The sequence below is a fragment of the Penicillium mononematosum genome, assembly GCF_028829835.1.
Source record: "Penicillium mononematosum strain IBT 11891 chromosome Unknown utg000005l:1.0-9366267.0:1.0-9372171.0, whole genome shotgun sequence".
Taxonomy (NCBI): Eukaryota; Fungi; Ascomycota; class Eurotiomycetes; order Eurotiales; family Aspergillaceae; genus Penicillium; species Penicillium mononematosum.
This window is the reverse complement of record NW_026643275.1, coordinates 2,285,163-2,299,319: the sequence shown is the minus strand read 5'-3', so window position 1 is coordinate 2,299,319 and position 14,157 is coordinate 2,285,163. Positions and strand designations below refer to the sequence as shown.

General features: G+C 48.2%; 7 protein-coding genes across 7 annotated transcripts; 3 read left to right on the top strand and 4 right to left on the bottom strand.

Moving 5' to 3' along the window:
- Positions 1–374: 374 nt before the first annotated feature.
- N7519_008937 (vacuolar ATPase assembly integral membrane protein VMA21) lies at positions 375–828 on the top strand (the record flags this gene model as incomplete). The annotated part of the gene is made up of 3 exons (XM_057295710.1): positions 375–469; positions 542–633; positions 692–828. The coding sequence occupies 3 exons, from the start codon at positions 375–377 to the stop codon at positions 826–828; spliced, it is 324 nt and encodes a 107-aa protein (XP_057143592.1).
- A 377-nt stretch (positions 829–1,205) lies between these two features.
- Positions 1,206–1,798, bottom strand: N7519_008936 (putative cystathionine beta-synthase (beta-thionase); the record flags this gene model as incomplete). Its single annotated transcript, XM_057295709.1, has 2 exons — positions 1,206–1,640; positions 1,694–1,798. The coding sequence occupies 2 exons, from the start codon at positions 1,796–1,798 to the stop codon at positions 1,206–1,208; spliced, it is 540 nt and encodes a 179-aa protein (XP_057143591.1).
- A 1,205-nt stretch (positions 1,799–3,003) lies between these two features.
- N7519_008935 (putative mitochondrial phosphate carrier protein) lies at positions 3,004–4,504 on the top strand (the record flags this gene model as incomplete). The annotated part of the gene is made up of 7 exons (XM_057295708.1): positions 3,004–3,348; positions 3,413–3,577; positions 3,636–3,810; positions 3,842–3,890; positions 3,946–4,291; positions 4,353–4,372; positions 4,432–4,504. Coding segments are annotated over 7 exons (1,173 nt in total), but the record flags the coding sequence as incomplete, so codon positions are not given.
- Positions 4,505–5,197: 693 nt separating this feature from the next.
- On the top strand, positions 5,198–5,979 carry N7519_008934 (DUF3602 domain-containing protein; the record flags this gene model as incomplete). Its single annotated transcript, XM_057295707.1, has 4 exons — positions 5,198–5,255; positions 5,313–5,343; positions 5,395–5,677; positions 5,848–5,979. The coding sequence occupies 4 exons, from the start codon at positions 5,198–5,200 to the stop codon at positions 5,977–5,979; spliced, it is 504 nt and encodes a 167-aa protein (XP_057143589.1).
- Positions 5,980–6,546: 567 nt separating this feature from the next.
- Positions 6,547–7,891, bottom strand: N7519_008933 (DUF2406 domain-containing protein; the record flags this gene model as incomplete). Its single annotated transcript, XM_057295706.1, has 4 exons — positions 6,547–7,184; positions 7,242–7,295; positions 7,358–7,621; positions 7,705–7,891. 4 exons carry the CDS (start codon positions 7,889–7,891, stop codon positions 6,547–6,549), a joined length of 1,143 nt encoding a protein of 380 aa, XP_057143588.1.
- A 2,772-nt stretch (positions 7,892–10,663) lies between these two features.
- On the bottom strand, positions 10,664–12,058 carry N7519_008932 (uncharacterized protein; the record flags this gene model as incomplete). The annotated part of the gene is made up of 1 exon (XM_057295705.1): positions 10,664–12,058. One exon carries the CDS (start codon positions 12,056–12,058, stop codon positions 10,664–10,666), a length of 1,395 nt encoding a protein of 464 aa, XP_057143587.1.
- A 291-nt stretch (positions 12,059–12,349) lies between these two features.
- N7519_008931 (Major facilitator superfamily domain general substrate transporter) lies at positions 12,350–13,889 on the bottom strand (the record flags this gene model as incomplete). Its single annotated transcript, XM_057295704.1, has 4 exons — positions 12,350–12,597; positions 12,681–12,913; positions 13,410–13,697; positions 13,756–13,889. The coding sequence occupies 4 exons, from the start codon at positions 13,887–13,889 to the stop codon at positions 12,350–12,352; spliced, it is 903 nt and encodes a 300-aa protein (XP_057143586.1).
- Positions 13,890–14,157: the final 268 nt, after the last annotated feature.

Below are 14,157 nucleotides of genomic sequence, written 5' to 3'. Positions count from 1 at the left end.
CTATTCAGGAACGTTTTTTCTGCCAAAGCGGACACGCGCGGTGGACGCGCCCAATCACGTGTGAGATCAGTCAATTAAGCATAGAATAGAACAAAGGAGTGAGACATATATAAAAAGTTTAATATCAGGTTCATTGAAAAGGGCTTAGTTCTATACAGAATGAATGAACAACCTCAACTTTCCCCAAATGGGGAATGAGACAATAAGACAGTCACATGGGCATAATATACTTCAAACCAATCAAACCCCGGCATGTGACGGCGGGCACTAGTTATCTCCGCACCTGTGATATCAGTTCCTTTGTTTCTCTACCCAGTACCTTTCTCATCCTTTGGCCTCTTGCTCTATTAATTACTGCTATTTCTGAAGAAAATATGTCTGCCCGTCGCCCCCACAACCAGACCTACGCCGATGTTGCGGCGAAACCTGCGCCGCAAGGCACCTCTGACGTGGCCCCAGCTGTTCCTGCGTAAGATAATAGCCTTAAGAAGAAGCTTAATTTGATCCTTGAAGACACATTCTTATTAGCTCTGGTATCTAGCGATGTGATCTACAAGCTCCTCGGATTCACAGCGGCCATGATTGTTGGTCCCATTGGCATGTATTTCTTGACTGTGAATTCAATCTTTAGTGGTGAGTCCTTCCCTATCTCCCAACCTACAATACCATATACTAATTGAATGTTATCCAGGGAGCTCGACACTTGCCGGAATCACCGCCGCCGTTACTGCCAACGTGGTCTTGTTCACATATATCTATGTTGCCTGGACGGAAGACAAGGAGGACAGACAAGCGGCCAGCAAGTCAGATTCAAAGAAAGCCCAGTAGGAAGATAAATCTTGAACTGGGGGCTTTAAGGAAATGATTACTCTTTTGGGCGTTACGGTATTGTTCAGGTGATTAGGGTTTCTGCTTTTGTATTATTGGGATGGTACAATTTTGACCATCTAAGGACTCAATTGTAAAACTACACTTTGACCGAAGTATTGATCTGACTGCTGGATACATATCCCAGATGTTCCCCAAGGTATCAAGCTCCACACTTCAACCCCGTCAGTCAATTGAAAATGTGCTGTTCATGTTGAAGGAACCGCATGTAGAGACAAAAAAAAAAGACCTCGACCCATGCCCTCAATATAGACAGATACGCCGATATGCAGTGCCAAACAGAACTCACTCTGTTACATATTCCCATTCCCATCAGCTTAGGTAGGTCTGCGCTTGACAAACTCCTCCAAGTCCGCCTTGGTAGCAACACCAAGCACAAACTTGCGCGCCTCATCAGTGACAACAGCAAACTGCTGCTTCTCGCGCTTCTCGCCATTTGGCCCCGTCTCGCTCTCGAAGAACTGCTCGAGCTCCTCGAGCGGCGTGTTCATCGTGATGACCTGATAGATACCGCGTTTACGGTTAAATCGCTGCATCGCCGCTGAAACCGGGTCGCTTTCTTTCACGGTGCCGTTCTGCAGAAGCTCCCGTAGTCGTGGGATGCTGAGGTAACCCAGCAAGGAGCGCTTTGTCGGAGAGATAACGGTGAGATGCGTGTAGTCGCGCTCGTACGCGGCCATTAGGGCTGTGGCAATGGGGTCTTGTGAGGAGATTGAGAGCGCCGGGGGAGGGTCGAGGTCTTCAATGGTCGCCTGTGTTGGGTGTTAGTTTTGGGATCCGGATGATTGTATTGGGAGAGACGGACACCGCGGTACTTGTCAGCCCAGGCTGCTGTAGATGTGGTGATTGTGTCGGAAGTGGCTTGCTTCTCGCGAGTGAAGGCCTCGCTGCCGGTCAGGTATGATGCCATTTTGGGTGTGATCGCGATGGAGGGGTTGGTGAGGGGCAGTGGATGGTTTAGAAGGCTGTCGAGAAGATGTACAGGTAGGTTGAAGCTGGAGGATAATTGGCCCAGGTGTGAATATACAAATTCAAGTAGGGTTTCGTAGTCGTGTATACCTAAGTCGTGTAGGGTCAAGGGCTTTCAGCCGTTGGATGACTTTTTGATGTCAAGCTTGGCATCTCTTTAACTCCACTACCGAAGACGCTTGCGGCCACGGAGTTTATCAGATCTATATCAACTTTGCTTCTTACTTTTCGTTGTACATATTCTCTATTGTCGGCGCCTACAACAGTAGAAAAATACTCGCTTAAGATGGTCCCTGGCCGATATAGTCTCACCTCACTATATCTAGAGTAAATATTAACTATCCAGGCTGGATTGCCCGACCATCAACTCGAAACGCCGAACCCGGATAAAATGAATACCCGGTTTTAACGAAGACGCCTCAATTAACCTGCCATAGTAATATTGTTATCCCCTACTACGAACTTCAATGTTCTTAATCCATAATGTCGCCTATACAAAATTCGTCATAACGGAGCTGGGTTAGCAATTTTGACCGGTTAACGTTCTTTACTGATCCCCACTTCACCAAAGCTCAGTCCATCTCCTGGTCACTCTCCGAGTGTAGCAGCGACTCTCCCGTGACATTTAGCACAATTTAACGAATATCTCACCATGTCTCACGTTGTTTTAACGGAGGTTTACTGAAGCCATGTAATCGGATATCACACTAGTAATAGAATAACTATCTTGTACTCTGCTGAGCAAATGCTCCTACTTATAATATGGCCAAACCCATCAAACACCGGGATTATAAACCGGTTTCTTCTTTAGCCCCGGAGGTCGGGGGTTGTCATCCTGGCCAGGTGCTCAGGTGCATAGACCCGCACGGAGATAGCTATAAGTAAGTCCAAACTCCGATGGCTGTTTTATGGAATGTACAGCATAAGTATTAGTTCCTACGGAGTCTGCATCGAAAGTGGACGTTACCATACTCTTCAAAAGTACATGTACTTCCAAGGTTACTATAAAGTGCCTGGTTTGGTACCCCGCCAAGACTTACAACCTCAACACGTCATTACCTTGGTGAGACCGTTATTCCCCGTCAGGCCCTGTTCAATTCTAATTCAAGTCCTCACACGCATTCAATCAGAAACAAACACATTCAGTGTCACTCGAAATCCACCCTTTGGTGGAGATCACCGGATATCCAAGCCGACTCCACCTATACCCACTACCCGAAGTACACCATGATCCCCGACTGGATTAACGCTTTCGCCGCCCAGCATCCTGTAGGTGCTGTGAGCACCACTGCGAGCCCTCCTGCGAAAAACAGACCGTTCACAGCTTGGAGTGCACTCGACGATGTGAAGACAAAGGCCGATAGCATTGCCCACGAGGCGAGCCGCGAATTTGATGTCGCAAGCCACAAGGCCCAGGAAAAGACCGGCAAGATCGAGCCTGGCTCCCTGAAGTACTATGCAGCTTGCACATATGGTGGAATGCTGGCATGTGTCAGTATCCCATTTTACCTGAATTGCGATCGCGACATACACCAGATACTCACATATATACCAGGGCCTTACCCACACTGCCGTCACACCCCTCGACCTGATCAAATGTCGCCGCCAAGTCGATCCCAGGCTCTACAAGAGCAACATACAAGCCTTCCGCACTATCCGTGCAGCTGAAGGTATTCGCGGTGTTTTCACGGGCTGGAGCCCTACCTTCTTTGGCTACAGTGTGAGTCCAAGCGACAATCTTCTACTTCCTTTACCTATACTGATTACAATCATAACAGGCCCAAGGAGCTTTCAAGTATGGAGGATACGAGTACTTCAAGGTCTTCTACAGCGACCTGGTCGGCCAGGAAAACGCGAGTCGATTCAAGACTGCCATCTACCTGACAGCCAGTGCCTCGGCAGAGCTCATCGCAGATGTAGCGCTGTGTCCATTCGAGTCTGTCAAGGTCCGCGGTCAGACTACCATTCCCCCCTGAGATCACAGGTACTTTCAGCGGTATCTCGAACGTGGTTGCCAAGGAGGGCGTTGCTGGGTGAGTTGGACATCTATCGCTGAGTCAATTCTCTATAAGCTGACCCTTAATCCAGTCTGTACAAGGGTCTTTATCCGCTGTGGGGCCGTCAAGTTCCCTACACGATGATGAAGTTTGCTTCCTTCGAGACCATTGTTGAGATGATCTACCACAATCTGCCAGGTCAGAAGTCCGACTATAACAAGGGTGCCCAGACTGCCGTTGCATTCACTGGTGGTTACCTCGCTGGTATTCTGTGTGCTGCGGTTTCGCATCCTGCCGATGTCATGGTCAGCAAGTTGAACGCGAATCGACAGGCGGGTGAGGCATTTGGCGCTGCTATGAGCCGCATCTATGGTGATATTGGCTTCCGGGGATTGTGGAACGGACTGCCTGTTCGTATTGTGATGATCGGTACATTGGTGAGTTGTTCCTATGTTCTGTGCGGCTTAATCTAGGTGCTAACAAGACTACGATGTACAGACCGGACTCCAATGGATGATGTATGGCCTCGCTTTCTTTTGGTTTGTGTGCTGGATATATACTGACTCTGATCTTGCAGCTACGATTCATTCAAGATCTTTATGGGGCTTCCTACCACAGGTGGCTCAGGTGAAGACAAGAAGAAAAACTAAGGATGTGTCTGGTATTCCGCGGGTAGCATACAGAGCTTCCATTATTCTATCCTTTACTATCTGGGCCGTTACTACGCTGATTCTCACTTTTCATAGGAATATTCTATCTCTTCAATACATACTCTCTCGTATTATTGCCCCAATATATAAAGTAAACGCCAAGCTCGCTATCGGCCAATTGCAGCTTGCCATGTCTGCACCAATCAGAGGCCATTATCTTATCAGCGACGTCACCAATGTAGTTCGCCTGCGAATATAAATGTTCAATGTCGTTGAATAACAACATCTCCACGATATAGATAGAGAACGAGGAATCTCAGGAACCTCTTGGCTCGGAATTCCAGTATTATCTAGATTCCCGATAAGATCAAAGCGAGTGGATTATACGATCATACTTAAAAGATCTAGATCCCCCAACATCCACTTGTCTACATTCTTCCCTGTACGACTTAAACCCCTTCTGATACCCCTAAGAAACAGTAAGCTCGCAGTTGCACCCCAGCACGTGGATCCCCGCCACGCATCCGGTACCTGCATCTATCGCCCCATCGATAATCGATAAATACCTTCCTACCTACCCCAATCCTTCTTCCTTTCGCATCCACCCATCTCCCAAATATCCCACCTACAAAATAACCTCTTGCAAAGACGAACACACACGCCCTCCAATCTCTGACAAAAACCAGTCCCAAGATGCCGGACAAGACAAAGACAGAGTCCGAAGCACCAATGGTCTCTCACGGCCGAGGAGGCAAGCCAGCCCAAACACCTTCCTCCACAACCAGCATCTAACAACTCCAAAAACCAGGCCAAGGAAACATCGGCCACGACGCAACCGAGTACGTCCGAACCAGTCGCAAGAGCGACACACACTAAGCATATTAACACAGATACGTCGATGGCGAGATCGTCCGCGAAGGCCCCTACGGCGACCAAGGTGATGGCGCTTACTCCGCCGGCGTGAGTACCTCTACCACTCCCACCAAACCCAAGCCCAAGTCTCCCCACAACTGCAAACCTGATGCAACCCCAACTGATGCATCTGTCCAGCGAGGCGGCGCGGGGAATATCGGCTCCCCAATGGTCCGGCCCTCGTCCCGTGTTCCCCATGATACAGATATGATCCCCGAGCTTGCGGTGCGCGACTCGACAGATGAAACATACCATACCGGGGTAAGCAGAGAGCTTTTTCGGTTGTTTACCTTCGATTTGTTTTATGGGTTTTGAGCCTGGGTTTCGTTCCCTTTCCATTTCCCGGATGCAATTGCTATTCCTTCCTTTCCTACCCGTCCCTTCGGAATCCCAGGACTTTCTTTGCCCAGGACTTGGCTGACTTATGGTAGCGTGGTGGACAGGGGAATGTTCATCTTGATGAGGCTGCGCTCAAGGAGAAAGAGGAGAAGGAGAAGAAGAAGAAGGTTGCGCATGAGGGGTTGGCGGATAAGTTGAAGTATAAGTTGCTGGGGCGGAAGTAGGGTAATTGGGGATCTTCTTTTACTCTTTGCTCTGCGTGCTTCTTTGATTCCCATTTCTCGCGTGAGGGCGTGTTAGCCTGTTATCAATTTATTTTCCGGGTTCGGTTCCGGATTCATGGTGGGATTTCTTTTGCTTCCCTATTTTACATTTCATGGGGTTTTCTAAGGTGGATATTGTGGGTATAGGTACCTGCAAATGTATACATATGCATTTAATGGCCTTTTAATGGCCTTGAATAGTAAGTTGTGACGGGGGTGCATATCCTAGGGGAGAGAAGTATGTGGAATAGATACAGATTGATATGAATAAGAAACAAAGAAACAAAGTAAACAAGTCCCAGTCCATGTATCATAACCTCATTACAGCGTGCGATGAAAGAACTCATGAAAAAAGCAATAACAATAATCAACACATCCCGCATATCCATATCCGTTCCATACAAAAAGCAACGCTAGTCTGTCGAGCCCGACTCAAAAAGGATCATGCATCTTGAAATGGGGTGTCCGGATGACATACCAAGCATGATCCATCTCGATCTCACATCCCACTCAAGAGACTCAGATTATTTAATCTTTGCTGAACCGGCGCTTAAACCAGCTCTTCCTCTTTTCCGCTTTCTGCCCACCAGGCGATGGTTGGTTCACATTCTTGCGCTCAACCGATTGTGCAGGCGCAGCCCCCGCGGAAGTCGTAGCACCTCCAACAGGTCCACCCCAACTCGGGTCACCGATGGGTTGGGGAGCCCGTGGTGAGTTGAAACCACTGAAACCATACTCTTGAGCACGCTCGTCGAGACGCTGCTGCTGCAGAGCCTGCTGCTGCAATTGGTCGTTGGAGCTGTTGAGCGAGCTGGGATCTGTGGACTGGCCGTAGGGATATGTGTTGCTAGAGCTATTGTTCGATATCGCAGCCACGTTGTCCCGCGACCGTTGGTAGCCGTATTGTGAGCTGTTGGCCATGTTCGGGTAGCCCTCGGAGGGGGTCATGGGTGTCGAGGGTGACCCGCGTGGATGGTGGGATGGGCGTCTTCTGCTGTTTTGGCTATATCCGCCTTGGTTATATCCGCTCTGGGCGTAGGGGTATGGATTTGGGTTCTCGGGTGATAGAGGTGTGTTCTGGTATGCATTCACGACACTGTCTGGTCGCGATTGGGTTTGGCCGTAGTAGTTGTTTTGTTCATAGTTTCTGTTGGAAGTGTTTTGACCTATCGGTGAAAGGATTAGAAGCAATTCATGGAAGACGGGAATCGCAGAGAACATACCTCCATAGTAGCTTGTTCGTCGGCTGTAATCGCCCATCTGTGATGCGGCATCATCTATCCAAGAAGATCAGCCCATATTCTCGCATTCTGGACTTTCCACAATTGCCACAAAGTACCTGCTTTGGCATACGACGCACGATTATTGTTGTAGGAGCTGTTGATCGCTGCCTCAAACGATCGAATTGTATCCAAGGGGCGCTCAAATCGCGGTCGCGTGGGATTTGACAGGTCGGGATCGGCTGGGACGAAGCAAGGGTTAGCAAGAAAGTCCCAGGAACCAATGATGGCAAGTGGATACGAACTGATGACATTCCCATACTGATCCTTGAATTGAATCTCTCGCAGGGAGCCCAGATTTGATTTTTCCAGGGCGACCGTCACTATTGTAGTGTCAGTTGAAGTGAAATGTGAAGGGAATGCGACCGGGCCAGAATTAAGGCTCGTCTCAGCCTGTTGGACGTACTAGGCTGCATTTCGTTCATGGCGACGAGTGGATCTGCTTTGGTATGTAGATTGCGACGAGCTTTCTCCTCTGATGACTCTGAAAATCCACGCTTGTGGCTTGTTGATCCCGATTTGTCTGAATTGCCGGATTTCACGCTGAATCCACGACTCCTCTTGGGAGAGGTGGGAGATTGGGGGGTGTCCATTTTATTAGGAGTTCCACCGTACTTTTTAGCGTCCGAGATTCAAGGCAGGTCTGAAACGGTGGTGATCCGCCTACCGCTGGAGTGGAGCGAGCGTGGTGGAGGTGGGAACTGCCAAGAGGCGCGATGACAATCCAGCGCTTTTGCAATTTGAGATACGGTGAGGCTGGTCACTAGTTGGCTCCGATCGACACGATGAGGGTGGATGGCGGCCGACTGAGGGTGACTGGAGGTTGATTGAGATGGGTTTAGATGGTTTTCGGCCTTGGCCAAGTGAAGTGGTTGGGGGTAAATGCGAGATGATATGAACTGTCAAAAGTGGAGCAAAGTTGAATTACAAGAGGATAGGATACAAAGTGCTGAATTCAGAGCAGAATTGCAGAATTGTAGAAAGAGAAGGAAAGTGAAGATATTTCAAAGGTTCCCAGGCAAAAGGGAAACCGGATGGTTTTTATTCGGGGGACCACGCAATCCCAGGCTTCCAGGTACTTCCAAGCTACATATCTACGTACTCTCTTTTCCTTGGGTTTTTATTATTATTTTATTTTATATTATATTATTTTATACCGAATTCCTCTCCAGCTTATTCCATTCCACTTCTATAATATCTAGAATATTCAGAACACTCAAGATCGGCAAGTACTCTGCCAACACAATTCGGTCCTCCACTGCGATTGGTGATGTTCCTCCCCAAAGAGTCCGGTGGCAAGAGATCCCCGTCTATTATTGTACTTTGCAGGTTCATCATCTTCGGGTGTTAATAGTTGATATTCTGACTACAGGGACTATTAGCGCTCTGTGGAACGGTTGATATTATCCCATAACATTCATACTCCACGGAGTAAGTACCTACATAGTTAGGATTCCCTAATAATACCAGGCCCTTATAAAAGCCTCACTTTTTTACTTTTCGCTTTCCCTTTACCAGCCTTTCTAGAAAATCGGGAGAGTGAGGTGCATCCGGGCTATTCCAATTGGTCCAGTTTCCATGATGTGCTCTCTGTATCATCGGCCGTCGGCGATCCTTATGAACACCCTTCGCCGTTGTGCAAACCTTAGGGCTTGGGGGGCTGGCGAATAGCAATGAAAAGAACAAACATATACTCCGTACTTTGCAGTGCACAATCCCTTAATGCTGAAGCACAGCCACCCTTAGACTGAAGAAAAAGATAAAAAAAAGTTAAATCCTTCAACCTCGGGATCGTCTTTTGTCTTGCGCGTCGAGAACCGGACCGTTGGTCCGTGTGGGTTTGCTAAAAATAGATCTAGAAATTCATGAATTTCATAGTATTGACTCTGTATGTTATATTACACATCTAGATTCTCGAAGTATTCAATAATATTCTGTATAAAAAGATATTATACCATAAAGTTATGGAATAGAACATCTTACCTAGGTAGGACAGTTCAATGTGAGGCTGGGGCACGGCTCACTAGCTTATTCTGATTGGTACGTTAGACACACCAGCCACATAAATGTGTCTACCTAGGTAACATGTAATGTCTACATATTAAAACGGTCAATTCCTATTCTTTTGAATAACCGCTGGACCAGCATATTTCTTCCGCCCTTGACAATATATATCCCAAGCCTGATAGTATCATGCTGGCCTTTATGTTGAATGGTACTCCATACATAAAGAACCCTAAATAGCTGAGATTTGTCCAACCAGTACACTCAGCCCTATAATTATAGACCAACCACTATTCTTCCCACTATATGACGAATACAGCTATAGCGGATTGGTGTGGAGCCATAATCCACAAGACAATCAGAATCATGGCCTAGTATACAACATGAAGAACCAGAAAAAGATTGTTGAGTATTGGCATCACATCGGATCCTAGGCATTAGCGATATAAACCACCACAACCATCGCAAAGACAAACAGCGTGTCCTGCCAGCCCTGGGTTTCGTAATCTGTATTCCCGGATGCTGATCAATCCCTGAAGGATAGTTAGTGAGAAATGAGCCAGAGGCTGCTCCAGCTTGCCATGCCAAGCCAATACTAACATTCAGCCTGCACAAACGGACACTATAAGGATAAGAGGGAGATGCTGCGATATTTTCCTCAATAATCTGTGGCACTTTTGCTTTTGGCATCTAGTTGGGATTACCACGGTTACTAGTCGACCGGGGAATAGTCGGAGGCAGTAGAGGCTTTGCTGTATTCGAGTTTATCGAAGATTGATAACGGGCTTAGTTGACAGGGATGGACTAGTATTCTAAATTCGATCACGACGTGCGGTTAAACTGTATAGCCTGATGTATATGAGCCCCCTGTACAACATAAGTCCCTATCCATATCAAGAACAACAGGCACATCCCCTGGTCACACTAATGCAGGCTGATATCGGTGGCTTATTGGCCCCAGAGTTAATCCAAACCTCCCATTGAATGGTCGCACGTCGACGAGAAAATAAATCCACCATGCAGTTGGACGAATCCTCATATTTAGGATGAATCTGAATATATTCTAGGTTTCAAAAGCCCTATACTTGCTTAGCCTAAGAAGTGACTCCGATTTAGTAATGGGGCAAGTGGGTTACGAAAATCCTTGGACAAAGTTCAAATAAAAAGCCAATCGGCTGAGGCCCTTTCCCAGTTGTGTCTGAGGAAAGGTTCTATACATTTTTTATACATAATGCTCGGCGTTGAGTGAGAGCATGAGGGGGTATCTTATCTATCATTAAAATAAAAACGTGGGTTCCCGGGTTGAATCCGGCGAACCATGCAAATCGAAAGAATCAAATGATTCAATTCGAGTGACGAGTTCAAGCTGTTGACTCGACTGTCTTGGGATCGACGTCCTCCGCGGTGACCTGCACCTCGTGGCTTTGTTCCAATTCAGACAGAACAATCCACGTGGGGACGAAGGCAAGAACCGTGATTCCAAAGTTGAGACCGATGCTGACGAAGTGGTTGGCACCACCTTCGGTTTGCATGGCCCATGCAACGGTTTGTCCCAGAGCCTCGAATCCACGGAGGATTCCGCAGTGGTAGGACAATGATGAGATGTCGGTGCTGTACTGGCCAACCAGCCAGTAGAGGAATTGCTGGAAGGCGAGACCACTGAAGGTCCAGAAGAAGACAAGTGCGTACGCCTTGTTGAAGTCGCTGGTGAACCAGTCGAAGATTGGGGACTCGGGTGCGTCGTAGTACTGTTTCTGTAGGATGGTAGCCCAAATCCATGTGCCGATGGTCAGGGTAACGATGGAGCAGAAAGCAATTCTGGCACGGGTCTTGATGAAAATGGATTGGCGATCAAGCAGCAGCGCCATGATGAATGAAGATGCGATTCCGGCGAAGTTGGTGAGGAAAGACGAGAATGCGCGAGATCGGACGGTGAAGTAGGTGGTCAGCCAGGTGCTCTGGAAGCCGTTGTAGAAGTAGCTGATGAAGAAGGCTGGGAGGAGAAGGAGGACACGGCGAGTGAAGATCAGAGAAAAGGCAGCCTTGAATTCCTTGGCCCAGGTTGCTTTCTTGTCCACAACCACAAGAGAGTGGTCCTTGCGCTGGACCTTCTCGGCGGGACTGAGTAGGAGTGAAATCGGCAGACCGAGACACATGATGACAATGAAGACGATGTAAGTCGCGGCGCTGACTGTTCCCTTTTGGGAGCCTTGTGCATTCAGTCCCAGACTGATTGCACCGCCGACAATCGGACCGGAAGACTTGGCGGTCTGCCAGACAGCAATGTAGAAGGCGCGCTCCTTTGGACTGGGGTAACCAATGATAATGGCGGCCTCGGCAGCCCAGAAAAATCCAGCAGAGATGCCGCACAGCGCGGAGCCGAAGAGCAGGAACCATGTGGTAGGGTGGTAGTTATTAGTGTATAGACCGGCACCGTAGATCGGGTAACCGATCGCACCGAGAACCAGACCGTACCGAAGACCGATACGGTTGTTGATTGCACCAGCGGCGATACAAACAACAGCAAATAATCCGTAAACCAGAGCGTTCGCCGCGGAGACAGCGTAGGGCTCGGCCGCACCACCTGCTCCGAGGTTGTTCAGCGCATCCCACATTCCAGGAGCGGTGAACGAGACACCACTAGCAACGGCAATCTGGAAGGGAATGGAGCGATACCATGATGACCGAGACCGGGTGACAGTCTGAGAGTCATGGGCTTGCTCAGAAGTGACTTCTGACTCGACGTGAGGGGCCATGATGAATGTATGCCCTCAAGAGTCCACTTCTTTATATACAACAGTAGAACAATATACAAAAAGAAAGAACAAGGATGTTAAGAAGATATACCTTGAAAAATTAAACTAAAGAGTGGGTCCCCCAGATGTCGTGCTTGATGCCAAGACATTCCAGCCGGCAAATGCAAAACTTTCGCCGGATCGCCACGTTTTCACCACGTTTTTTGATTAGCTTCGGCACTTGAACGGCTCAACAACCCTATAAGATCGCATGTTATGGGGTTTCTAGCTTGGAGCTCGTGAGCTCGCGTGTCATGAGTCAATTCCGTACTCAAGTCCGTACTCAAGTCCGTACTCAAGAATTGTGCGATAATAGTGGCCAGATTCGAGATGAATCCCGTTCGAAAGTTCGGGGCAGAAATAGCCGGATACTGAAATATCTGTATCCCACACTGCCATGGCCTGGCCGAGCGCATTCATGTTTGCCGTGATGATAGCGCGTTCCTCGGCATCCTTGGCCATGGTGATAGTTGCCCAACTCGTACTGAGCGGACTAACTGCTGCGATGAGAATGAACATGCCATTTACATGGCAAATAGCAAATAAAGACTAGCCCGGATGAATGCACTTAGAATCCACGTACCGCTTCGAATCCAGTGAGGATAAACCCCACCAGTCGCCCCTTTCCCCAGCATTATCGACAACGAGCAGAATATGAAACACCAACGAGGGCGGGACTGAATCCGGAAATTTCGCAGACGATCGGCGGTAACACCCGCTACTAGCGCGACTACAACGGACAGTGCCGTTGCGATTGTCGGCAAGGTGTTCACCCGTGAGACGGAGTAAATGTCTGGTTTAGCCTTGAGATATAGGCTAAAGAGTGTGGAGTATGGTCTGAAGGTCTGGTCCATTAAGGTCCAATGCACGGCAAAGATATACCAATGTCATCATCTGAAGACTGCTTGAAGATGGCCGGGAGACTTTTAGTTCGCTTGGCACTGTTGGACCTTTCAGGCGAATGTTTGCAATATCGTGCGCGATTCGCTCTTAGGGCTGTGGTTTTGAGCGGCGAGGAACATCCGGAAAAATGAAATATCTGTTCTTCGTTAGATGAATGAACAAGTGAATAACCTCGAAGTAGGATATGGCTTACACAATGCAAATAGGAATTGCAAGTAATGAACAACCATCTGCCAACGGGTCAGTAACAAGAAGGCTTTCGTATCTAATTAGAGTCAAGTATGTCCTCCCAGGCAATCCATGCCCCCCATCCAGATTCATATAAGCAGCAGCCTGCAATAGCCCGCGAACATGGTCCCAAGTGGAGAACAAAGAAAAGCGCAACCCGACGCGTCACCTCGGCTTATACCACGATCCGTTGACATAGATGACGCCAGTGAAGGAGCAAGATTCGTAGATCCCGATAAGAAGCGCATCGCGTATATCGTATTCAGATTCTGCGCCCAGGCACAGCCCAATGTGAAGAGTCCCGTTCCAATTTCGTTCCGATTCCCAGGGTCGGCAACGCAATGTTGATTCGCGTGCGCGCGTAAGCCAGTAGCAGGCTGGTATTATGGAGGTGTAATACGAGGCCCAGAATACCGCTCTTATGTAGTTCAATTCGTTGCTATGTAGATTGAAGTCTTCTTTCATTCCCCTATTATGGGGTATTCGTACCGGGATTGTCTGCTACACTGACAGTACAGTCGACGTACGATACGTAGGCATTGGTGATCGCCTGCTGGTCAATGTACTTGGTGAAGAATGAAAGGCAGCCAAAGACCAGAATCAGGATATCCAGTTTGAGGATCAGCTTTGCTGTGGGTGTGACATGTCCTTTGGATACCATTTGATTACATACGGAATCCAAACCATAATCCTTCTTGCGGCCCTAGATTGAATTGGGATTCATGATCAGATACTTCATGAGTCGGCTTGGTATCGATTACTTGTAAATTCTCCATATTCGAGTGCTTGAGTCGCTCGAAGCTCGTACGGGATATACAGCTGGATGTGGTGGTCCAGGACTGACCAGTATCTATATGACAGTGATCATCCATTGCTTGGGGGGTATTCTCCTTATTTTTCTCATATGTTGTCATCTCAGCTGGGTGTAA